This window comes from Sciurus carolinensis, chromosome 11, assembly GCF_902686445.1.
Source record: "Sciurus carolinensis chromosome 11, mSciCar1.2, whole genome shotgun sequence".
In the NCBI taxonomy this organism is placed as follows: Eukaryota; Metazoa; Chordata; class Mammalia; order Rodentia; family Sciuridae; genus Sciurus; species Sciurus carolinensis.
Genome location: NC_062223.1, coordinates 108,565,531 through 108,592,740, shown reverse-complemented (window position 1 = coordinate 108,592,740; position 27,210 = coordinate 108,565,531). Strand labels below are relative to the sequence as shown.

General features: G+C 40.2%; 1 protein-coding gene across 3 annotated transcripts in view; it reads left to right on the top strand.

The window, feature by feature from the left end:
- Positions 1-27,210, top strand: part of Exph5 (exophilin 5) — an 80,900-nt gene that overhangs the window by 10,890 nt on the left and 42,800 nt on the right. The window contains exon 1 of one of the 3 annotated variants that reach the window (XM_047516116.1): positions 18,415-19,209. The exons of the other annotated variants lie outside the window; for them this stretch is intronic. Within the exon in view, the coding sequence (XP_047372072.1) occupies positions 19,103-19,209 (107 nt within the window). The 5' untranslated portion in view covers positions 18,415-19,102. Of the gene's footprint in view, positions 1-18,414; positions 19,210-27,210 lie in introns of those variants that run through there. 3 annotated transcript variants of the gene reach the window in all.

The window sequence follows — 27,210 nt, the reverse complement described above, 5'->3', positions numbered from 1 at the left end:
TGTTTGTTTAGATCATTTACACTTAATGAAATTATTTGAGCTCAAGACTACCAATTTCTTTGTTTTGTTTGTTCCCTTTTTTTCATTCCTCTGTTCTCTTCTCCTGCCTTCTTTTTGGTTATTTGCAACATTTTAAAGTATTCTTTTAAAATTTATTTATTTATTTATTAAAATATTTTTTACTTTTACAGACACATTTTGATTCATTGTACACAAATGGGGTACAACTTTTCATTTCTATGGTTGTACATGATGTAGATTCACACCATTCATGTGATCATACATATATATAGTGTAATACTGTTTCATTCTACTGTTTTTCCATCCTCACCCTCTCCCACCCCTTTTTCCTCTACACCATCCAAGGTTCCTTCATTCTTCTCTTCCCCCAACCACTCTCCCGCATTATATATTGTCATGCACTTATAGAGAAAACATTCAGCTTTTGGTTTTTTAGGCTTGGCCTGTTACACATAGCATGATATTTTCCAACTTCATCCATTTACCAGAAAATGCCACAATTTTATTCTTCTTTATGGCTGAGTAATATTCCATTGTGTATATTACAACAGTTTCTTTATCCATTCATCAATTTAAGGGCATCTAGGTTGGTTCCACAATCTAGCTATTGTGAATTGAGCTGCTGTGAACATTGATGTGGCAGCATCACTGTAGTATGCTGATTTTAAGTCCTTTGGGTATAAACGGAGGAGTGGGATAGCTGGGTCAAATGGTGGGTCCACATTTTCTGAGGAATCTCCATACTGCTTTCCAGAGCAGATGCACCAATTTGCAACTCCACCAGCAATGTACAAGTGTGTCTTTTTCCCTACATCCACACCAACACTTATTATTGATTGTGTTCTTGATAATAGCCATTCTAATTGGAGTTAGATGAAATCTTAGGGTGGTTTTAATTTTCATTTCTCTAATTCATAGGGATGATGAGCACTTTTTTATGTATTTGTTGATCACCTGTATATCTTCTTCTGTGAAGTGTCTGCCCATTTCCTTAGCCCATTTATTGATTGGGTTCTTTGTATTTTTGGTGTAAATTTTTTTTTTTTTATGGGTGCTGGGGAATCGAACCCAGGGCCTTGTGCTTACAAGGCAAGCACTCTACCGACTGAGCTATCTCCCCAGCCCCTGGTGTAAAGTTTTTTAAGTTCTTTATAAACTTTAGAGATGAATGCTCTGTCTGGAGTGTGTGTGGAAAAGATTTTCTCCCACTCTGTAGGCTCTCTTTTCACATTATTGTTTTCTGTAAAAAAAAAGAAAAGAAAAAGAAAAAAAAACTTTTTAGTTTGAATCTATCCCATTTAATGATTCTTGCTTTAATTTCTTCTACTATGGGGGTCTTGTTAAGGAAGTCTTATCCTAAGCCAACATGATGGAGATTCGGGTCTAATTTTTCTTCTATTTGGTAAAGGGTCTCAGGTCTAATTCCTAGATCCTTAATCCATTTTGAGTTGAGTTTTGTACGGAGTGAGAGATAGGGGTTTAATTTCATTTTACTGCATATGGATTTCCAGTTTTCCCAGCACCATTTGTTGAACAGGCTATCTTTTCTCCATTGTAAGTTTTTGACACCTTTGTCTACTATGAGGTTACTGTACTTATGGGGTATGTCTCTGTGTCTTCTATCCTGCACCATTGATTTACCTGTCTATTTTGGTGCCAGTACCATGCTGTTTTTATTACTATTGCTCTATAGTAGAGTTTAAGGTCTGGTATTGTGATACCTACTGCATCACTCTTCCTGCCCAGGATTGCTTTGGGTATCCTGGGTCTTTTGTTCTTCCAGATGAATTTCATGATTGCTTTTTCTGTTTCTATGAGAAATGTCATAGGGATTTTCATTGGAATTGCGTTAAATCTGTATAGCACCTTTGGAAGTATGGCCATTTTGACAATATTAATTCTGCCTATCCAAAACATGGGAGATCTTTCCATCTTCTAAGGTCTTCCTCAATTTCTTTCTTCAATGTTTTGTAGTTTTCATTGTAGAGATCTTTTACCACCTTGGTTAGATTGATTCCCAAGTATTTTATTTTTTTTTTGAAACTATTGCAAATGGAGTTGTTTTCCTCATTTCCCTTTCAGCTGTTTTGTCACTTGCGTATAAAAATGCTTTAGATTTATGCATGTTGATTTTATATCTTGCTATTTTGCTGAATTCATTGATGAGGTCTAGAAGTTTTCTGGAGGAGTTTTTGGATCCTCTAAACAGAGAATCATGTCATCAGCAAATAGTGACAGCTTGAGTTCCTCTTTTCCTATTCTTATCCCTTTAATTTCTTTGGTCTGTCTAATTGCTCTGGCTAGTATTTCAAGGACGATGTTAAATAGAAGTGGTGAAAGAGGGCATCCCTGTCTTGTTCCCGTTTTTAAAGGGAATGGGTTCAGTTTTTCTCCATTAAGAATGATGTTGGCCATGGGCTTAGCATAAATAGCCTTTACAATGTTCAGGTATGTTCCTACTATCCCTATTTTTTCTAGTGTTTTGAGCATGAAGCAGTGTTGTATTTTGTCAAATGCTTTTTCTGCATCAATTAAAATAACTGTATGATTCTTATCCTTCAGTGTATTGACATGATGGATTACATTTATTGATTTACAGATGTTGAATCAACCTTGCATTCCCGGGATGAAGCCCACTTGATTGTGGTGCACTATCTTCTTAATATATTTTTGGATATGGTTTGCCAGGATTTTGTTAAGGATCTTTGCATCTATATTCATCAAGAATATTGTTCTAAAATTTTCCTTCCTTGATGTGTCTTTGCCTGGTTTGGGTGTAAGGGTGATAATTGCTTTGTAGAATGAGTTTGGTAGGGTTCCCTCCTTTTCTATTTCCTGGAATACTTTAAGAAGTATTAGAATGAGTTCTTCTTTGAAAGTCTTGTAGAACTCGACTGAGAATCCATCTGGTCTGGGCTTTTCTTGGTTGGTAGACTTTTGATGGCTTCTTCTATTTCATTGCTTGATATTGATCTGTTTAAGTTGTATATGTCCTCCTGGTTCAGTTTGGGAGGATCATATGTCTCTAGAAATTTGTCGATGTCTTCGGTATTTTCTATTTTGTTGGAATATAGATTTTCAAAGTAGCTTCTCATTATGATATGTATTTCAGTGGTGTCTGTCCTGATATTTCCTTTTTCATCATGAATTTTAGTAATTTGAGTTTTCTCTCTCCTCTTTGTTAGTGTAGCTAAGGGTTTGTCTATTTTGTTTACTTTTTCAGAGAACCAACTTTTTGTTTTGTCAATTTTTTGAATTGTTTCTTTTGTTTCAATTTCATTGATTTCAGCTCTGATTTTAATTATTTCCTGTCTTCTACAACTTTGGTATTGTTCTGTTCTTCTTTTTCTAGGGCTTTGAGCTGTAATGTTAGGTCATTTATTTGTTGACTTTTTATTCTTTTCTTGAATGCACTCCATACAATGAATTTTCCTCTTATTACTGCTTTCATAGTGTCCCAGAGATTTTGATATGTTGTATCATCATTCTCATTTATCTCTAAGAATTTTTTTATCTCCTCCCTGATGTTTTCTGTTATCCATGCTTCATTCAATAGCATATTATTTAGTCTCCAGGTGTTGGAGTAATTTCTATTTTTATTTTGTCATTCATTTCTAATTTCATTCCATTGTGATCTGATAGAACACAAGGCAGTATCTCTATTTTTTTTGTATTTCCTAAGGGCTGCTTTGTAGCATAACTTATGGTCTATTTTCAAGAAGGTTCCATGTGCTGCGGAGAAGAAAGTGAATTCGCTCATTGATGGATAGAATATTCTATATATGTCAGTTAAGTCTAAGTTATTGTGTTATTGAGTCCTATGTTTTCTCTGTTTAGTTTTTGCTTAGAAGATCTATCCAGTGGTGACAGCAGTGTGTTAAAGTCACCCAGAATTATTGTGTTGTAGTCTATTTGATTCCTGGAATTGAGAAGAATTTGTTTGATGTACATGGATGCACCATTGTTTGGGGCATAAATATTTGTGATCGTTTTCTTACTGATTTATGGTTCCCTTAAGCAGTATGAAATGTCCTTCTTTATCCCTTCTGACTAACTTTGGCTTGACGTCCACTTTATCTGAAATAAGGATGGAAACCACCACTTTTTTACTGAGTCCATGTGCATGGTAGGTTTTTTCCCATCCTTTCACCTTTAGTCTGTGGATGTCTTTTTCTGAGATGAGTCTCTTGAAGGCAGCATATTGTTGGGTCTTTCTTTTTAATCCATTCTTCCAATCTATTTCTTTTGATTGATGAGTATAGGCCATTAACATTCAGGGTTATTATTGAGATATGATTTGTATTCCCAGTCACTTGGGCTTATTTTTGGTTTTTAACTTGACTTGGTTTCTCTTTTGAATGGATTTCCCTTTAAAGTAGCTCCTCCCTTTGCTAACCTACATTGTTGTTTTTCATTTCCTCCTCATGGAATATTTTGTTGAGAATATATTCTGTAGTGCAGGCTTTCTATTTGTAAATTCTTTTAACTTTTGTTTATCATGGAAGGATTTTATTTCATCTTCAAATCTGAAGGTTAGTTTTGCTGGGTATAGGATTCTGGGTTGGCAACCATGTTCTTTCAGAGCTTGAAATGTGTTGTTCCAGGCCCTTCTAGCTTTTAGAGTCTGGGCTGAGAAATCTGCTGATATCTGTATTGGTTTCCCCCTATAAGTAATCTGATGCTTTTCTCTAGCAGCCTTCAAAATCCTGTCTTTATTTTGAATGTTAGGCATTTTCATTATAATGCGCCTTGGTGTGGATCTGTTGTGATTTTATGCATCTGGTGTTCTGTAAGCCTCTTGAGTTTGATTTTCCATTTCATTCTTCAGGTTTAGGAAATTTTCTGATATTATTTCATTGAATAGGTTGTTCATTCCTTTGGTTTGTATCTCTGTGCCTTCCTCAATCCTGATAATTCTTCAATTTGGTCTTTTCATGATGTCCCATAGTTCTTGGAGATTCTGTTCATGATTTCTTACCATCTTCTCTGTTTGGGCAACTTTATTTTCAAGATTAAATATTTTGTCTTCATTGTCTGAGGTTCTGTCTTCCAGTGGTTTAGTCTGTTGGTGATGCTTTCCATTGAGTTTTTTGTTTGGTTATTGTTTCCTTCATTTCAAGGGTTTCCTTTTTTTTTTTTTTTTTTTTTGAGAATCTCTATCTCTTTGTTGAAATGATGATCTTTTGCTTCCTGCAGTTGCTCTTTCAACTGCTTATTGGTATGATCATTCACTGCCTGCATTTGTTTTCTTATCAGCCTTTACTTCATGGGTCATTTTAATCATGTATAATCTGAAGTCCTTTCCTGACATTTCTTCTACCATACTGTCACTGGATTCTATTAATATAGAATCTAGGTTTGTTTGAGTCATTTTCTTCCCTTGTTTTTTCATATTGTTCATGTATCTTCCCCTCTAGCAGTGCAGATCTGGGGTATTGCAGTTTCCCCCCTATAAGTTTCCAAAATCTTTTCTTTAAGGAGGAGGTCAATATTAGCAGTGCCCAGTTCAGAGAGTATGCAACCTGAAACCAAATATCCCCTATGAGGACATTAACAAAGTGTCGTAATAAACAGAATGAGTTCAATTATTATCTTCAGTATAACAAATAGATTTTCAATAAGGTCTGCAGTTTCTAATGGAGGACAAAGAGGATGGGGAGGAGTGTAGGACATAGCTGATAATATGATAAAAAAAGAATATAGAGAAGTTCTATATCATAGAAAGAGTGAGAGTGTAATCAAAAGAAGTAGTTGTTATCATGGGAAAAGGGAGAAAGAGACTCTGAGGGAACATGTAAACAAAAGGAAAAGAGAGTGAGAAAAGTAAAGAAATAAAAACAAAATTTTTCAATAAGGAGAAAAAAGAAAATCTACACTATAACAGTCATATAGTATTCAAACCTCCCACTCTTCAGTAGCCTGATGTATGAGAAGTACCTGACAATGAGCTTCCAGTCTCCAGTAGGTGTTTCAGGATGGGATTTGCCCCACCTAAAGATCAGAGATACAGCTTCCAGGATTATCCAAGATGGCTGCTCTGGCTTCCAATTTGTTGGCAAATGGGGAACTGCAGCTCAGGGTGTGGGCGTGCTTGGTTGGAAGTCCTGGAGGCAGGTTGCGGTTGGTGGTGCAGGGGTCCTGGAGGTGGGGTGTTGTCGGTCATTCTGGGAGTCCTGGTGGCAGGGAGCAGTCAGTCGATGTGAGATCCTCGGAGGCAGGGAGTGATTGGTCGGGCTGAGGGATCCTGAAAACGGGGCTCAGTCAGTCCGGCCAGGGGTCCTACAAGTCCTGGCTGTTGTCTCAAAATGGCAGCAACCACGTGTAACCAAACCTGCAGGTACTGTGACAGTGAGCTTTCAAGCAACAGCAGGCTGCTGGTGCTCCACTGGCGATCTGTGGTCAGTCTGCTGACTGCTGTCGGACGATGGGGAGGTGAACCTCAGGCAGTGGGTGATGGGTAAGTGAAAGGCAGGCAACGGACAGGCAAGCAGCAGGCAAATGGCGGATGGTAGGTGCCAGTGAGCAATCTGCACTCAAAAAGTAGTCAATATGCTGGCAGACTGCAGGCGATCGCAGTAGACAAATGGGGTAAACAGCAGGGGATTGATAAGCTGCAAAAACTGCCTCACCAAGAAACAGATGTCCTCTGCTTGAAATCCTAGTTATGGAGTGAGAAAGAATGCAGCCTCCCTCTTGTCTGCCATCTTGGATCTCTATCTAAAATTTATTTATTGTGATTTTTACAATATGTCTTTGTGCAATATTTCTGTAGTTGCTCTAGGGAAACATAATTTTTCACCGAATCATTATTTTATGTTTTCCAGTGAAATATAGGAACTTTACAGGACATAGGTGTTTTTACCTCCTAATTTATGTTGTAATTGTTTTATATATTGGAACTCATTCATTGGAAATCCATGAAATGATGTTACAATTTTTGCTATTAATCTTCAAATAAAGAACTAAAAAGCAAGACAGTCTCTTATACAGTTCTCTGTAGCTGTGGGTTTCTCATCTGTGGATTCAACCTACCTAGACAACATATATATTTGGATCAGAAATATATATAAATCTATATTTAAAATTAAATAAATAATAAAATAAATTTAATTAAATATAAATATTTATCATTGTTGCAGTGCTGGAGATCGAACCCAGGGCTTAGCAAATGCTCTACCACTGAGCTACACTCCCAGTTCATGAATTGAAAATCTTTGGAAAAAAGCTTGCATCTGTACTGAATATGTACAGATTTTTTTTCTTGCAACTATTCCCTAAATAATACATTGTAACAACTATTTATTTATCATTTACATTGTGTTATTAAGTATCATAAATAATCTAGAGATGACTTAAAGTACATGGGAGAATATGTAGGCTATGTATGCATTTACTATGCCATTTTATATGAAGACGTGAGCATCCACAGATTTTGGTATTCATAGGAGTCCTGGAACCAATCTCCCACAGATACCAAGGGACACTGTATTTAGGTTTTACTATTTATATGACTCTTTCTCCATTGCAGATGTTCCAAGTTTCCTTCTGGTAAAACTTTCCTTCCGTTTGAAGAATTTGCTTTAGCAGTTCCTTTACAGCAGTCCTTGAGTGGGAGGACAAAGGAAAAAAGCAAAGGATGTTAGCCACATCCTCCTGGAACCAGGCACAGCTCCTCTCAGCAGAATGTTAGCCTCCTTTCCCTCAGAGTTTAGCACATGTGAGCCCCTGCTGCCAGTTCCTGCTCTCAGGAGACCCCTTTCTTGCTCCTCAAGCCTGAATGAAGAACGGTGCTCTGCTCCATTCACACCAATGTCCTCTTCTTCCCTCAGTCCAGAACAGGGTACAGTAGAAGAGGCAAAAAAGAAAAAAGCAGGGAGTGGGGGGTGGGGGGCTTGCAGTGATTCAGGGGTAGTTTGTATTCTTTTGCAATTTGCATATTGCTATCTACTTTGAGTCCTCGTTTACTGCATTCTGTTCAGGTTTATGACTCCATTCACTAGGAGAGACAGGGTGGAAAGAACTTACTCTGCCTTACCTGGAACCAGAAATCCCTCTGCATTTAAGTTAAAAATGTTTTATTGAGATGAAATTCTTATAAAATTATCCACTTTAAAGTGAGCAACTCATTGGCATTTAGTACATTTACATGACTGTGCAATCATCTCTATCCAGTACCAAACCATTTTCATTACCCCAAAATACAACCCAGTGAATAGGTATTCCCCTTTGCCACTTTTCCCCAATTGTTGGCTATCACTAAGCTGCTTTCCGACTCTGTTAATTTACCTATTGTGGATATTTTATATAAATTGTATCTGGTTTCTTTTAGCATTTCATAAGTTTCCTCCATCCTATAACATAGATCAGTGCTTTGTACATCCTAGCCTTTTTAAAAATGTATTTTTAATTTTATTTTGAGACAGAGTCTCACTAAGTTGCTCAGGCTGGCCTTGAACTTGCATTCCTCCTGCCTCAGCTCCAGGTCACTGGGATTACAGGCATGTGCCACCATGCCCAGAAATATCTTTGCTAATTTTGTAGGAAATTTTTCTTGTGCTTGATTTTTCATATTTTTACTAGTCATTCATGTTTCTTAATTTATGATTTATTATTCATATATTTGCCTATTTATTCATCCAGATCTGCATCCAGAATGCTTTTAGTCACAATTAACAGAAAATCTAACTATAGTTTTGACAGATTGGGGTGAATTTTTTCTGACATAGTAAGACATCTGGAAGTAGGCAGCTGCCAGCTGGTTTAGTGGTTTGAGGATGTCAGTTTGGTGTCTTTGCAATCCAAGATGGTTGCAGCTGCTCAGGACATCACATGCACCTTGAAGGAAGGAGGATAAGGTAAACGAACTGCATATTCTGGGTATAGACCCAGAAGTGGAAATGTTCCTTTTAGCATGAATGCAAAAGCTTTTCCAGATCATCTCCCAGCAGATTTTCCCTTTTATGTCTCATTGACCAATACTGGATCATATGGCCACCGTTAGCTGCAAGGGAATGGAGAAAGCAAGGAATGGGACTGAAGTGCTGTATTAGGCTTAGCCCAGTCATGATCATCTCCTGGTACCAAACAGTTTGCTGCTCACAAGGAACCAGAAAGTAGGGGAGCTGGGAAATGCATTCTAGAAAGAAGCCTATGTTGTCTTAACCTTGGGGGCTGGGGTGGGGGGGGAGAGAGAGAGAGAGACAGAGACAGAGAGACAGAGAGTTTTCTCCCTACTGATTTATATATTTCTCTGTATATTAAGGAAACTGATATTTGTCTTATAAATTTATTTCCCAGTTTCTGGCTTGTACTTAATGTCTATTTAACTGAATATGGGAGATTTTCTTCACTTTTCTGTAGTAAAATGTATAAGGCTTTAACATACTTTTCCTTTTGTTTTTAAGATTGTAGGTTCTCTCTACCTACAGATTAGATTAATATTCACTTCTAGACTGGGCACAGGGCATGCGCCTGTATTCCCAGCTTCTCAGGAGGTTAAGGCAGGAGGATTACTTGATCCCAGGAGTTTGAGGCCAGGCTAGGCAATGTAACAAGACTCATGTCTCAAAAAATAAAAGAAAAAAAATTCTAGTTTTTTTTTTTTTTTTTATTGTATACAAATGGGATACATGTTGTTTCTCTATTTGTACATGGAGTCAAGGCATACCATTTGTGTAATCATACATTTACATAGGGCAATGATGTTTGATTCATTATTTTTTCCCTTCCCCCCCCACCCCTCCCACCCCTCTTTCCCTTCTATACAGTCCTTCTTTCCTTCATTCTGATCACACTCCTTATCCCTAACCCTAAACCTAACCCTAACCCTAATGCTATAACCCCTTTCACCCCCCATTATATGTCCTCATCCGCTTATCAGCGAGATCATTCGTCCTTTAGTTTTTTGAGATTGGCTTATCTCACTTAGCATGATATTCTCCAATTTCATCCATTTGCCTGCAAATGCCATAATTTTATCATTCTTCATTGCGAAGTAATATTCCATTGTATATATATGCCACAGTTTCTTTATCCATTCATCAACTGAAGGGCATCTAGGTTGGTTCCACAATCTGGCTATGGTGAATTGAGCAGCAATGAACATTGATGTGGCTGTATCTCTGTAGTATGCTGATTTTAAGTCCTTTGGGTATAGACCAAGGAGTGGGATAGCTGGGTCAAATGGTGGGTTCCATTCCAAGCTTTCTGAGGAATCTCCATACTGCTTTCCAGAGTGGTTGCACTAATTTGCAATGTATGAGTGTACCAGCAATGTATGAGTGTACCTTTTTCCCCACATCCTCGCCAACACCTATTGTTGCTTGTGTTCTTGATAATCGCCATTCTAATTGGGGTGAGATGAAATCTTAGGGTAGTTTTGATTTGCATTTCCCTTATTACTAGAGATGTTGAACATTTTTTCATATATCTGTTGATTGCTTGTACATCTTCTTCTGTGAAGTGTCTGTTCATTTCCTTAGCCCATTTGTTGATTGGATTATTTGTATTCTTGGTGTAGAGTTTTTTGAGTTCTTTATAGATTCTGGAAATTAGCGCTCTATCTGAAGTATGAGTGGCAGATATTCTCCCACTCTGTAGGCTCTCTCTTCACATTGCTGATAGTATCCTTTGCTGAGAGAAAGCTATTTAGTTTGAATCTATCCCAGTTATTGATTCTTGCTTTTATTTCTTGTGCTATGGGAGTCCTGTTAAGGAAGTCTGATCCTAAGCCAACAAGTTGAAGATTTGGACCTACTTTTTCTTCTATAAGATGCAGGGTCTCTGGTCTGATTCTGAGGTCCTTGATCCATTTTGAGTTGAGTTTTGTGTAGGGTGAGAGATAGGGGTTTAATTTCATTCTGTTGCATATGGTTTTCCAGTTTTCCCAGCTCTAGTTTTTAAAGTCTTTAAAAATTTAACTTTTTAATTCATCTCATGTATGTTTTGTCTTTAAAGTAGGATAATTATATAAATTGATTTTTCCCAAACAGCTAGCAAATGGTCCTGGTACCATTGATTTCCATCTGCTTTGAGAGTCCATGATATACAATAGGTCCCCATTTTTTGTGTGGTTTTGCTTTACCAGGTTTCAGTTACCTATGATCATCCACAGCCTGAAAATAGTAAGTGGAAAACTCCAGAAATAAACAAGTCACAAGTTTTAGATTGTGCTCTGTTCTGAGTACCATGATGAAGCCTCCCACTATCGAGCCCACCTCCTGTGAGTCATCCCCCGGCCCAGCGCACCACACTGTTCCTCCCTGCTGCTGGTCTCTGAGTAGCCGACTCTGCTTTCAGATGGGATGTGTGGACTAACTACAGTGCTTGTGTCAGGGAACCCTCACATGGGTCCAACGCCCATCCTAGGGCCTGTGTCAATCACCTCACTTTATCTCATCGCATAGGCATTGTATGGTCTCACATTATCACCAAAAGAAGGGTGAGCATAGTACCAGGTGTTTTGAGAGGGAGAGCACATTCATGTAACTTTTATACCACCGTATTTTTATACTTGTTTTATTTCATTCTTAGTTGTTGTTAGTCTCCTTCTGTGCCTAATTTGTAAGTTAAGCTTTATCGTAGGTGTGTATGTATGCGTAGCTTGTATAGGATTCAGTACTATCTGTGGTTTCAGGCACCCTCTTGGAACATATCCTCCATGGACTTGGAGATTGATGTATTCCTATCAGGGAAAAGACTATGGAACGAACAAGCATTAACAGCAACAAAGAATCAGTGAGGAAAAACGCTACAGCATCAGCTTTTTTTCTTGTTTATTGGTTTGTTTTACTGGGGGTTGAACCCAGGGGTGCTCTACACTGGGATATATAGAACTTTTTATTTCTTAATTTGAGACAGTGTCTAAGTTGCTGAGGTTGGCAACTCCTGGGCTCAAGTGATCCTCCTGCCCCAACCTGCCGGATAGATGGGATCACAGGTGTGTGCCACTGTGCCCCACTACAGCATCAGCTTTCATGGAATCAGGAGATTGCAGGGAAGGGGCTTTGGTAAAAAGAAGTGTGATCATCATACTATATTAGTGCACATAGGTAATGGATTATGTTTCAGTTGTTTCAGTTTCTTTCGTCTTCCCCTTTGCTATGCCAGGTGGCAAACCCAACTGAAGGTAGACCATTCATGAAGTCTGCATCTGCTCATCTGTTTGTCATTTAGAGTTGGTTCTTTTGCTAAGCAAGTCAATGCTCTGGCAGGGTGGTGTGACATTTTATTTTATATTATATTATATTATATTATATAAATATATATGTGTACATATACATATATTTGGGGAGGGGTTCATCCAGAGATCCTGGCTCATAACTCCCTCCCAAAGCAGGCCATAGAAAGTAGAATCTCTCCTCCTTGAAGCAGGTCATGGAAACTCTAATTCAGCTCTCCTCCAGCCTCCCCTGTCTTGGAACTGCTGACTATCAAAGAAATTCTGGGACCTACCTTGTCTGATACTTACTATATGATGGACCTTCGACATCAGAAGGGTCCTGCCCAACACCCACAAGGAAGAAATACTGAAGAATCTGAACGGACAGGACTTGCTGGGTTTTCCCACCCAGCACACTAGCATTAGATCATACCTGTTTTGTCCAATCACATTTCAGCCTGACTGTCCATGCTTTGACAGTGCCTATGCAATGAAGTCTCTCTAAAAAAACAAAAAGACAGGGCTCAGAAAGCCTCCGGATCTCTGAACAAATGGAGGCTCCTGCAGGGTGATGTACCTGGAGAGGGCATGGAAGTACCAGGCCCTTTCCCACATGCCTCAGCCTCTGCTTCTGGTCATCTGTATCCTTTGTCCTTTAAAATCAACCAGTAAACAAGTAAGTAAATATTTCTCAGAGTTCTGTGAGCAGCCCAAGCAAATTAAGCAAACTTGAGGAGGGGATTATGGGAACCCTGATTTATAGCCAACTGGTCAGAAGCACAGGTTTAAAAAAAAAAGCAAAGAAACAAAAAAAAAAAAAAAAAAAAACCTGTGTCATCTAAAGGAGGAGGGGCAGTAGTCTTGGGAACTGAACCCTCAACCTGTGAATCTGGTGCTCTCTCCAGGTGGGTAGTGTCAGAACTGAAATGAAGTAGAGAACACCCGCTGGCGTCCACAGCAGAACTGCTTGCCTACTCACTGGTGAGGAGAGGTTCCCACAAATTCATGATCACAGAAGTGTTCAGTGTGGATTGCTGAAGTATGAGAGCAGAGAAAAAGCAGTTTGTCTTTCCAACACAGGTAGTATAAGTTTCTGTTGTAACAAAATTAATTTAAATTTTAAAACTACTAAATCATAAGATAAGCAGTTATTAGGATGACTAGAAAAGCAAATAGAATAAAAACTGCACGTTAGAAGTTCAATGTTTCCCGCTCACAGGGAAGCTGGGAATGCTCTTCAGGAGCTCATTCTTTGCTATCAGCGGAGGTTCAACCAACCAGGAAAACAAATGCTCTGTGTTTAAAATAGAATGTAGTGCAGTGAATTGGCTACAAGGTGACAAAAAGAAGCAGAAAAAATCAGGGGATGGTGAGGCAAACAAGAGATTGGGGAAAGCCAGGAGGCGGAGGTGGGGAAGTCTTCATTTGTTGTTGACCAGTTTCAAACTATGGAGTTTAACAATAAACTTGCAAAATTCCTGTATCTTCAAAGATCTGTCCTCTGAGCCAGTACAGGCCAGCTCTAGCACAGCTCTCCTTGGAGGGACAATGGGAGCAGGTGGTGTTATCTAAAGCCCTCAGAAGCATGGCAGATATGACTAGAGATTTGGAGATGTAGGAGAGAGTCATTTCCAGAATTTCTACATGAGCCAAAGGGAGGAGAATAAATCCCCATTTTCCTCTTCTTGTTCTTGAATCTCCTGCCAGTTTCTGCAGAACCCAGTTGAAAGCAGATGGGCAGGTTGTAAGAGCCTGGGAAATGCAGTTTGCAGGGGTCGACTCAGCACAGAGCAGAGCAGGGAAAGGACAGTCACTTGTCCTCTTCTTCCATCTTTTGTTCTCTTCTCTTAACCTTTATTATTTATTTATTTATTTATTTATTTTTATTTATTTTGGTACCAGGGATTGAAACCCGAGGGTGCTTAACACCAGAGCCACATCCCCAGGGCCCTCCCCCTTTATTTTTTATTTTGAGACAGGGTCTCACTAAGTTGCTGAGGCTGGCTTTGAACTTGTAATCCTCCTGCCTCAGCCTGTGGAGCCGCTGGGATTATAGGCATGCACCACCATGTCCAGTTTCTTCTGTTACCCTTTAGATTCTGCATTTTCTCATTGCCCATTTGTATATTGCTTCCCTGCTTGAAAATTCTCAGGAATTTCTCTTTCCATTGTCCTATGCTATTGCTCTCACTCCTTTGCTCCTTTACACTTTCCCTCTCTTGCTACTGCACTGTGGGAGTTGTCCTTTCTCCCTCGTGTCTCTGTGTTGCTGCTTCTCTCTGCCTGCACCTTTCTTGGTTTTCTTACCAGAAAGGGAGGTGATCAGGCTTTCTCATGTGTGTAGGAGTCAAGGTCTTTGGGTGGAGAAGAAGAAAGTCTCATTTAGGATACAGGGGGACTTGTGGAAAAATTATGCCTGTACTGAAACTGGAAGATGAAGTACTTGGAGAACCAAGACCCCTCTAGGGACTCCCTTGCTTGTCTCTCCCAGCCCACACTGTCCTCCTCCCAGGATGCCTTTGATTCCCTCACATCCTGCTACTGCATTCTTCACCTGGTCCAGATCCTGATGGTGATGGCCATCCTGATGCATCTCTAGCTAGCCTGGGAATGGGCTGCCCTAGGGCCAAGCATCCAATCTGTAGCATCTCCTGGAGAAAAGCTTAGTGCTTTCTACGCAGGGACTCCAGTCTGTTCAGTTCCACCACAGTGACATGATGCTGGTGCAGCATATGCTGAGACAGCTCTACCAGTGGAAGTTGTGCAGTTGCTTTCTCTATACTTGCTCTGCTCCTCTCTGTGCACCCAGGCTAATGACACATCTGATGCATCTGTCTGGCATCTGTGATGAAAGGTCTCAGGCCACAGGCTCTGCTAAGACAGATATTCCCCACCTTGACTGAAATTACAACCATCTGGGAAATTCTCACAACGGTCAGCACCAAGCTGGGTGTAGTGGTACATGCCTGTAATTCCAGCAACTAAGGAGACTGAGGCAGTAGGATCCCTAGTTCAAGGGCAGACTGAATAACTTAGTGAGACCCTCAGCAACCTAACAAGACCCTTCCTCAAAATTAGAAGTTAAAAAAAGCATTGAGGATGTAACTCATTGGTAAACACCCATGGATTCAATCCCCAGTACCAAAAACAAATAAATAAAACTACCAATGCCAGTTCCTTGACCCGGGACATCCCAAGACATTTTGGCTTAATTGCTCTATGACCAGAGTGGTATGGTATTGATTTTTAAAGCTCTGCCGATGATTTAATGTGCACTAAGGGATCTGACCCTGACTGCCTGGGCACTCAGGTTGTGGACCCATGTGTTTCATTTATTTCTACACTCCACTCCTTTGCATGAGCTGAGGAACAGCTGATCTTTCAGGAAACTCTCGTTTGAGAGAGAAAGCCTGGGATCCTAGCAAAGCGCAATCAAGAGGATTATGTTTGACAAATGTAATAAACCTTGTTTCTAGTACTTTCCCATTTTAAAATTACTTGGCAGGATGAAAGGACCTCCTGTCCCTGGAGCTATTTAATCTGGCAACTGGAAGAATCACTTTTTACTTTTGTTGTTTTTGTTTTATTTTTCTGCCCACTTAGTGTGGGTTACTATAAACACAAATGCCGTAATGACCACAAGCTGATTAGATCCTGGCCTTATGAACTGTCTTCCTTGATCCCACTATAGTCGGAAGTTCTTCACCTTGGCTATTGAGTAGATATGTTTAATGCCTATTTTTTAAATTGCTGCCATGTAATTTTTAAAATATTTTTAGTTGCAGATGGACACAATACCTTTATTTTACTTATTTATTTTTATGTGTTGTGGAGGATTCAGCCCAGTGCCGCACACATACTAGGCAAGTGCTCTACCACTGAGCTACAACCCCAGCCCCTGCTGTCATGTATTTGTCAGCATTTTGTCATTCTCTTCTTTTTTTCCAAGATGCCATTAAGTCATCTAAAAATAACTTTGGGGATTGTGCATGTCTGTGGGTAGTTCTAACGTGCTGACTGAGTTACAGCATTTGCTCTTGAACTTGTACTTTGAAGCTCTCCTTAGGGATCACCAAAGACTAAGTAGGAGCTCTGCTTGCTGGAAGTTGTCCTGTAAGAAGTGGTTATAGGTAGTTTACTCCTCAATGTAGAAAAAGCGCTAGTAGAAAGGCTTCTGGCAATGGCTTCTTAGTCTCACAGGAAACTATGTAAGGAAATGCAGGACTGCCCCTTGGCTCTCTGGTCTGCTTCCAGGTACCTCTTCCTCCTTAATGGCATCAGTCCCTCCTATCCTCAGTAATCTCCCTTCTCACCTTCCAAAACCCATTCTTACTTATAAGTCACAGTATAGCTCTGGCTCCAGAGAAGGCATCTGAAAAGGCCAATAAATTAGGTCATGTCTATCCACAGCTGTTTAATTGCTTGCCACTGCCATCCAGGCAAAAGTCTGTAAAGGGTTTATGAGTAACATACTCGCTCCAGGGTAGCTGTCTCCACCTTCAAAGCCACACCAGACCCCACCCTCACCCAGTTCCACTGAGCTCTGGTTCCAGCTTCATGCCCAACTTTCTTTCCACTTCCCCAACACGTCTGCTTTTAACTCTTTGGTCTGGGCCTCTAAGAGCCTTGAGGAGTGTTCACAGGAAAACAACAACTACGTGTAAATTATTTTGTTATGTGTCTAAAAATTAGTTCACAAATTTGTAAATGCCACAATTACCAAATAGTGTTCTAACACAACTGTGATGGTTTTGTGGTTTGAGTTGTACAAACACTTTTCACAGCTTACCTGAGCCCCATCTGTGAGGCAATGCAGGCTCTCAAGGGGCAGTCCCCTAAAGATGGCAGATCCTACACCTCCAGGTTTAGGGTCATTTCAGGAAGGAAGCTGGGTCCTGGCAACTTCTTCAGCCCTGGGATGACTTTCTTCGTGGGAGGTAGGTAGTCATCAGGAGTTTTTGACTGTAAGTCAGCCAGCCATCAAAATTAAGTGTTGGGAGTAACATTGCAATTTTACCTCCTTCCCTTGGAGCTACCAGGTATGAGCAGGTCCTCCATTTGGAGCACTGGAACCTGTCACTTTTCAGATCTCTCCTCTCAGTGCCTCACAACATCAGGGGACAGAGGTTGGGTACCTCTGTGTCCCTCTCTATAATGAGAGCACACAGGATGGACTTTTTCTGTACCGTGATTCAATAACACTCTGTTCATCAGCCCCATCTATTTCACAGATATTTTTGAGCTCTTCTATGCACCTAGTAGCACAGACACAAAAATGTCCTCTACAGTTTTTCCACATCATTTAACCGCATGCTGGGGGAGATGATGCCTGAACTGGGTCCCAGAGCAGGTGAGGGGTGAATGAAGGTGAGAAGGGCACCCCTTGCCTCATGCAGTGAGCAGCACTAGGTAAGGCACAAAGACATGACAGGTGTGGTGAGAGGCAGGCACCGTTCACGGTGGATGTCTCTAGAATCACACAGAGAGGCAATGATGGGCAAAGGCATGAGCAAGGGGGAGACAAGGTGGACAACGGAGCCCTGTGTACCCTGCAGAGGACCCTGGGCTTGGCAAAACTGGGAGTGAGGAGCCATTGAAATATTTAGAGCAATAGAGAAACAGAGTCATTTTTTCTTCCTAGGTGGGTGTCTCTGAGTGACGTCTAGGTTAGAGGAGAGCTGTCTGCATATAGGAACCTAATATGTCTCCTAAAGGTCATTTGTTGGAAACATCCCCTGATTCAATAGTGTCAGAAGGTACTTAGGCCATGGAGGCTCAGCACCCATGAATGTATGAATGTTGTTATCCCAGGGGTGGGTTAGTTATTACAACAGTGGGCTTGTTACACAAGCAAGTCTGCATCCCCATCCCTTGCCCGATGCTTGCTCTCTCATATTCTCTTGCCCTTCTGCCTTCTGCCATGGGATGACACAGCATGAAGCCCTTACCAGATGCTGACACGATGCTCTTAAACTTCCCAGCCTCCAAAGCCATAAGGAAAAAAAAAAAGGATTTTCTTTATAAATTACCCAGTCTGTGGTGTTCTGTTATAGCAACATAAAATGGACTGATGTGAGGGCCTTAGCTAGGAATGAAGAAGTCAGTGAGAGATTCAAGAAATATTTGGAAAACCAGATTAGCAGGACTTTGTGACTGATTAACTATAGGAAGAGGAAGAAAGGACACATTGTATGAACTTGGGTCTCTGACTTCAATGAGTTTTTGGTATTCAACCTACTGTTTACACTGAAACTAGTGAATCCAAATGAAATGAGTCCAGGGTGAGGGGGTACATCTGAATATTAAAAGATTCCAATTTCCCTATCATCTTTGAAGTCTTTAGAGATATTATCTCTTAATGTGAATTATTTCTTGGCTGAGGTCAGGTTTTAGGCCTGTGACGAGGATTAGGGGTGAGGGGGAAAAGTGGGCAGATTTCAAAGTAGAACTCTGGCAAGCTTCTTGGAACTGTTCCTCAGCTCCAGATGGCCTGGTGAAGGACTTCTGGGGGAGAAACTGAAAGCAGCCACCTGATAGTAGAGGAGGGACTGATTGGCCCACAGAAGCTACCACACAGGCAAGCCATGGAGAACAGCCTGCTAGGCAGCAGGTGCCCAGTGAGCCAGAGGAAAATGCAGGTGCTCTCATTTCCTTCCTTTCAGCTTTGGACTTTGGTCAGGAGCTTTAATTCTCTCCCCTTCCAAGCAAAAATAATTAAGGCCAACTGATCATTAAGACTCCCCTCTCAAAAAAAAAAAAAAAAGAAAAGAAAAGAAAAAACAAGTAGGACACTTTATTTCAAGTGGCTATTTCTCCTTCCCAGTCAGCAACAAACCAGCTTTCCAGTAGCACCCTCCTCTTTAAGACAGGATCAGCAGAAATGTACTTCATTTTCAGTGAGTAGGAGGTCCCTTCACCTCAATGTGTTCTGCCTGCCAGCATAAGGCACTGTGGATCTCGGTTTTGAAGCTTGCGCCAGAATCATTGAGGAGAGAGGGAAAGCCATCATTCTACCCAACACCCACCAGGTAAGCGGCTATGCATCAGCATGAAGCCCCTGGAAGATCATTGGCCTTGTTATTCCAGAATTTGCTTAAATATATTGAACACACATTTCTGGGGTCAAAGTGGCAGGGCTAAAAATGAGATCTTCAGCAAGGCATGATGATAAAGGAAAGAGAGAGCCCTTTCTAAGTTTATCATGATTTGAATCACTTGAATAAATCCCAGATTTGGGGGGATTGAGATGAGTGATGTTTTCATTCATATCAAAATAAGAAAGACTTGACAAATATTTCGAGGACCTACTATTTGTATGAGATATGCAAGCTGCTATGATAAGTGCAAAATGTAGGGTTCGAGAAATTTATAACCTATCGGGAGGACAGGACATGAGAATTTTAACAGTTTATAGGCCTGCACATGATTAAGGGCCTAATGGATGGCACAGACAGTAGTGAAGCAGGGTTTGGGGGTGAAAGATGGAGAGGAGCTGTGTGTGCTAGGAAAGCCTTCACAAAGAGGCTCACCTTGAAGAGTGGTGTGACGTGGCTATGTGGAATGATTTGCAGTTTTGGCTTGTTAACACTTCTGTTGAATCAATTCTACATAACAGACTATTGAATTTTAGTTCATAGTTGGAATGTGTGCATCTTCCATTCAGAAAACCACTCCTGTCAATATTGGAAACTAAAGTCCTGAAGGAAAGGCTGGTGTTTGCTCATTGTGGTAACTGCTGGCTTGCCCTGGAGCCTGCTGTCCTGCCCTCCCTCTCCTCAGCAATCTGTTCACCTTCAGTAACTTTTGCTCAATGTTCACTAATTTTTAACAACCTGGCGCATAGAGAATGAGCTTTTTAAATCTTGTAAATTTAACATAGAGAAGAGGCATAAAGTAACTTCTGACTAAAAAAAGAAGTGAAATATGGTTCAAGAGCTTATGGCTTCATTTTTCTGTCTAGATTTCCTATTATACAAGGTCTATCATTTCCTCTGTTACATCCCAGCTACTTTGGACATATCTTTTTCTACCAATAGATCCTAAATCTCCTGTCGTGTCTTCATATCATCCTTACAAATTTGAAAACTAATTATGGGTTGAATTGTTTTGTTTTGTTTCACTCAAAAAGACATTTTTCCACCCTTTGGCTAGGTGCTAAAGCACTGAGTTGGGTCATGGGACAAAGGATGTGTAGAAGGGACATGGCAATCAAAAAATAAACTAAAAATAAACGGGGGGCATGGTTAAGAGTTTGGAATGGTTGGAACTTGAGGTTTAAATGAGGGAGCAGTGGGAAACAGTCCAAATAGGAAAGCAGAGAACCAGTCATGAAGAGTTGAGTTTCACAAATGAGGAAAATGAGACCTAGATGTTATTTGATCAACCCAAGTAACAAAGGGTTAGAATCCATTCATTGCCTGATCAGACCTGCCATCCAGCCCCAGCACCTCACATCGGCTCAGACAGTAATTTTATGCTCCCACACCAGTTTGGGGCAATTAGCTAGGAAAGATGAGAACAGTGATGGCGAGAGCCTCTGGCACGGTTGTCTGTGTGTTTGGGCTGAATTATACTCTCTTCAAATTTATCACTGCAGCCTGAATGGAGGCAAGAGCAAGAAGAGGCCAACGACCAAGCAAATGAGGGTACCAAAGGCAGCACCCAACACTGGTCTGTGGCATGCCGTCATGGCCAAGCTGAGCCCTGCTTAGTGACATTTAGAGTGGCCTGTGAGCTACATTTGAATCATATATGTAGAGTCTCCTACCCTGCCATGCTTTTAGTACTTTATCTTGAACATCACAGAACCAATATTTTCAGTGACACCTAAGTTAAAATAATAAACAAAGGATATAAAACTACTCATATCCAAAGAACACATGAAATAATGTTCAACTCTCTCATAATCAAAGAAATACAAAAATAAAAAAGAGAGAGAAAAACTTTTTTTCTTTTTGGCCAATCAAATTTGCAAAGATTGAAAAGAATAGTAATGGGGCTGGAATTGTGGTTCAGTGATAGAGCACTTGCCTGGCACGTGTGAGGCCCTAGGTTGGAACCTTAATACCGCATATAAATAAATAAGGACCATTGGCAACTAAAAAAATTTAAAAAAAAAAGAATGGTAATAACTAATATGGCCAAAGGCATGGGAGAATGGGCCTTCTTACAAGGAAAAAATGGTACAACCTTTCCCCAGAATAATTTGGTCATGTATTTTATAAGTTATTAAAACATGTTCATCCCTTGGCCTGGCAATTCTACTTCAAAGAAATTTATTCTACAGAATTAATCACAGATGTGCACAAATGCCAGTTTTGAACTAAGTTCACTTCAACATTATGACTGAAAAATTAGAAATAACTCTACCAACAATAGTAACACCTAGTCACTATAGTACTGGAGTAGGTATATATATTAAAAGAGATACAATGGTAGAATATTATAGCACAACTCTTAACTATAATGCTAAATGAGAACTGTATAGTTCTGTATAGTGTAAGTCTTTTTAAAAATGCATACAAGGATGCCAGGCATGGTGGCACATTCTTGTAATCCCAGCAGCTCAGGAGACTGAGGCAGGAGGATTACAAGTTCGAGGCTAGCCTCAGCAACTTAGTGAGACCCTGACTCAAAATAAAAATAAAAAGAGCTGGGGATACATCTCAGAGGTAAAGTGCCCCCTCAGTTCAATCACCAGTACAAAAAAATTGCATACAAGGATGGTACATACATGTCTGTACCCCAGCAACTTGGGAGACTGAGGCAGGAGGATTTCAAGTTTGAGGCCAGCCTGGGAACATAGGGAGATTTCATCTAAAAAAAAAAAAATTTAAAAACCCATACCTATACAACTGGCATGTTGTTGAGGTGGGAATCATGGAATATAATCAGTAAGCATCTTTACTTTTGTCTCCTACTATTCCTTTAAATGCCACTGGATGCAATAAAGCGTGTTCTTTCACAGACAGTGGGCACTCTGCACACCGCCCCCACAACAGCAACCATTGGGTGGAGCCAGCTCTAGGAAACTTCTGGGCAGTCACAAGGACCCCACACTTCAGTATCTATTGTCCCTACTCGCACCCCAAACCTGGTGGTACCACAGTAATGTGTAGGAGGAGAATAATAACAAGTGATTTTGTTGTTTAAAAAAGACTGAATTAGCGCTGGGGTTGTAACTCAGTGGTAGAGCGCTTGCCTAGCACATGTGAGGCACTAGGTTCCATCCTCAGCACATTAAAAAAAATAGAAAGAAATGCCACTGGATAAAAACAAGGGTGTTCCCATGACCTTTCTTCTCTTTTTTTTTTTTTTGGGTGCTGGGGATCGAACCCAGGGCCTTGTGCTTGCAAGGCAAGCACTCTACTGACTGAGCTATCTCCCCAGCCCCTCTTCTCATTCTTATATAATAAAAATCCTCTGGTCACTTTAAGTCACAAAACACAGCCCACTTCAATGGGATAATTAGAATGTCCAGGCCCTGGTGAATTCCAGCCTCATTCAAAGGATTCCGTATTCTCCCACAGCCACCACTTGCTGCAGTGAGTTGCCTGTTACAGTGAGGAGGGACTCCATCCCTCTCCCTTTCCCTGTAAGCCTCTTCCTCTCTTCCCTTCAGCGGCTGGTTTTGACCACTCCAGGGCTGAAGCAGATGGTGGTCAGGGGGAGGAGAGGTACAAGTTTGGAAAGGAGGTGTATGCCGAGAAGCTCTCTCTTGACTGGAATGGTTGTAGGGTGGCTCGGGGTCTCTGGTTTGGGCAGATGTTTAAGTGTGTCTCTTTTGTTGTGTGTGCGTGTGTGGTTTTTTTCAGAGATGGCCTATGGCCAGGCCCTGTACTAAAGATCTTTTGATGCAGATGATATACTTTCTCCTGCTTCCTGCTAGGAACCCAATGATTTCCCACAGCCTCTTTCTACTAAGGTCCTTTTATCCCTGGAGCTGTCTTTAAAAGACATGAACTATGAGAACACCATGTCTCCTCAGCGTATCCTGTGGCCCATGTCTTGTGCATGAGAAACATGTCATTTTTGCCTGAGAAACCCTGGAAATGAGGACTGAGCACCAGTGAGCTGTGCACTTCACTCTGCAAGCCAAGCAGATGGACAGCCCCAGTTCTCAAACGCAAAACTTCTCAGGCAGGAGTGTGAAACCAGTCTGCCTTCCCCCCAGAGTGTAAGGGATAGAATTATGCTCTTTCAGTAGTAATGTGGAAGGCCCTCCCACTAAAGAAAACCTCCTTACAAATCCTCCCTCTGTCTCCACTCTCCTGACCCACTGTGGGGAAGGGGACTTGTAACTCTTAACAAGACTGCTTTGGCTTTTGACCGTTTTTGTAAATTCTGGCAAGGAAGTTCTTCTGACTGTTCTTCTCACAACTCACTTGAATATCAGGAATCTCTTGCTTTCATATCTCAGCTAAAATTATGACGGGCAGAGTCTTAGTCCTGTTACCTCTGCTTTAAAACACTTGGACACACACACACAGACACACACACACACACGCACACACACACACAGTGAGAAAGAACATGAGAGAAGTCTCTCTGGTCTTCTGGGGATTATAAATATTTTTTTCCTTCAAACTTTTGTATAATTTCCAAGTCTTCTGCATCTTGTGCAATTATACATTCATAATTTTAAAAAATTAACTTAGAAAAACTTTATAGTGGCAAAAAAAAAAAAATCAGTTTTGTTGACGTTTTAGATTTCCTGTCCCCAGGCTAAGAATTCCCTTGTGTAATGTAAGAATTCCTACATGTTACTTATGGCTGGGTATTTTAGTTACGCTCTTTTAGGTGACGAGGAACATACACTACCACAAGTGTAGATGGCCCTTCATGGTGAGGATACAAGGAAGGAGTGAGGAAACAGCCTCAGCCCAGCAAAGCCAGCCCTTGGGAACAGGAATGTTGATCAAAATACAGCTGCATTCTGGAGCCACTTGTCCCCACGGTACTGCTCAATGCCTTTTGCTGTGTTTCACAGCCTCTGTGTCACTGTATTTTGTGTTACTTGTCATCATGATTTTGAGACACACCAACAGGAAGGACATGATTAAGTTGTCAGTCACTTTTCAAAATAGAGCACTTCAGCTGGGCAGCATTCTTGCTTGTGTTTAACTTTTGGTCAAGCATGAATCCTTAATTCAGTTGGTTAGGGATGGGAATGCAAAAAAAAAAAAAAAAAAACGGGCAAAAGGCATTCCATGACCCAAGTACAGCAATTATCCATGACTATTCTGCTATGTGCAGAACAGGGTTCCAACACATCCTGGGTTCCCAGTATGCTAGAAAAGTGATCCATTCTCTCAGACAGATCTACTGCCATGCTGAATTCATTTCTTCTGTGACTTGAATTCTTTTTTTGAATGTTGGTAAAGAGAATAGAGGTACCAAAATGATTTTAAACAAAACAAAACAATAGAATCAGATATCAAGATTTCTTTTTCTATGCCAGACATTTCTTTGTCCAACCTAAAGAAAAGAAGTATTTTTGCCAACAGGGGCAAAATGACTCAATTCTAAAAGAATATTGACTTTTAAAATATAAGATCATTGTTAATAAAGAATAGACCACACCCATATACATACCAAGTAAATCGTTCTATTCATTTCTACCTTCCTTCCATAAAATGCACCTGGCATTACTGCATTAACATTTCTATTCATTTTTGAGAAATTGGTTGGTTGTCTACACTGAATACAATTATTTTGAACCTATTCAGGATGCACAGAGACATATTCAAAGGACATAGTATCCTCCAATTTCATTTGTACTATGTGACAAAGCTTCATTTAAGCCTTTTCTCCAATGACCCATTGAGATTTCATGATAAAGTATGTAATACATTGCAAAAAGCGATCACAAATTGTGTTTGTTCTAAAGACTGAGAAAGAAGGATTTAGTACTAGAATCTGAATACTGATGTCAAATAATAACATAAAACAATGACATTACCATAAAAATTTATTTTATACAAAGTCAGGTTTCCATAAATAAGTTATATAATTTAGAGTAGACACATACATTTGTACTGCCAGCATTACTTCATTTCACCCCAGGTACAGATTTCTTGTAGAATCATTCCAGGAGTGCTTCACAGGAATATGTTTTGGTAAATAAATGTAATTACATTTAAGACAAAACTTAGTAAGTTCTTCTGGATGAGACCTTACTCATGTGTGTGTTTGGAACAATTCATCAGCATAGTAATAATTCCAATGATTGCCTCTCATAGAAGGATCTAAGGTGAAAATGTTCAAAGTAAATCTCTTTGGAATGTGGTTCTTCAATTATTTCCAAAGAGGTGGGGTGGTTTTTCAGGTCATTTGTTTGTCAGTTGATGAAGAAAAGAAGTATAAACACAGCACTGATCTTTGCCAGGCAGTTTTGCCAGAGAAGACTTGGGAAAGGTAGGAACCATTTAAGTATGGGTTACTGGGGGCTGGGGTTTTGGCTCAGTGGTAGAGCACTTGCCTAGCAGGCGTGAGGTACTGGGTTCGATTCTCAGCACTATATGTACATAAATGAATAAAATAAAGGTCTATCAACATCTAAAAAAAAAAAAGTGTGGGTTACTTCAAGGGTTAAGTTTTTTAAAAAATATATTACAAACTGTAATCCAGACCAATGAACCCTGACAGATGTCACCATCAAGCTTTCTTGACCCAGTGAGTGAATCCTGCAGTGGATAATGGTTTACAAGTCATGGACTTTCCTCAACTCCATAGACCCTAGGAAACCAGGAGAAAAGCATTCATGGTGATGACATTCAGGAAACCCTAGGCCACTTTCTCAGCATTCGGTGGCCTAAATCAAAGACTGAATACCTCTTTGAGATCTGTCTGTCTTGCCTCCTGGTTTGTATGTTTGATCAGTGTGTGAGAATGGAGTGGGAGGGGAGGGAAATCTCGTATCACAACATTAAATTCCTTAAAGTTGAAGCTAATTCTGGAAAACTAGGTTAGATTCGAGTTGGTTTTCTAACATCTTTAAGTTGTCATGATATGAAGGGTGAATTAAGTTGAATATTGTGGGTTTTAATTACAGAATGAAAAGTGAATGTAAGGTAATCGTGTAACCTTCCTGCCTGGACCCAGAATAAATCTGTTGGAAGCCCCACTTTTCTCTAACCTTGTGAAATTGCCTAGGCTCCTCTTTCTGCCTTCTTTTCCTGGCAGACACACATTGTAAAAATAAGTATTCAATTTCATTCTTACTAATGAAAACAAAGGAGGGATGCACCAGATCCTCAGGAGTACAGTTGTGTCTTGTTACCTAACTCTACATAACTAGCAGTACCGAGGATGTGGTCAGAACTTAGGATGTAGTAGTCTTTGGAAAGAAGCCATGAATAATATAATAAACAAATCCAAGGTGTTGAGATCATACACTTTATCTATGGATCAGAACTTTATTAGCTCTAACCTGCCTTGCAGTTGTGCTGGTAACTGCCTGACTGGAGTCACTTATGTCTAATTCTGCAGCTCTGCACAGCTTCCCTGCACTTGTAGAATTCTAACACTCACCTTGTGGGTTTCAGTGTGAGATGTCTGAGCATCTGTGTAAAGGGGAGTAAGAGGGATGCAAAAGCTAAAAACACTAGTTTGAAATTCCTTTGTATTCATTTATTGGATTATTCAACAAATATTTATTCACCATTTTGGTGTGTTTGGAAATTATGGCACCTGACTTAGGGAGCTGACAATCTAGTGACAAGACAACCAGCCTGCAAAAAGTTTAGACACTCTACAGAGAAAATTTATTCCAGGCAAGTGTTGAATAATTCAAGCACTGAGTAAAATAAACTGGAAATTATTGTAATCACTCAACAAATGGGGTCTTAAGCTAGGTGGAAACCTAAACCTTTTTTTTCTACACTTACAACCTCTACAAGTTTTTCATCTTTTATGGTTTCAGTTCCTTTTACTGTAAAATGAATGCTTTCGTCTCTTGGTATCTGCAAGGGTCAGTTTTAGGATCCCCCATGGATACCAAAATCTACAGATTCTTAAGTTTCATATAT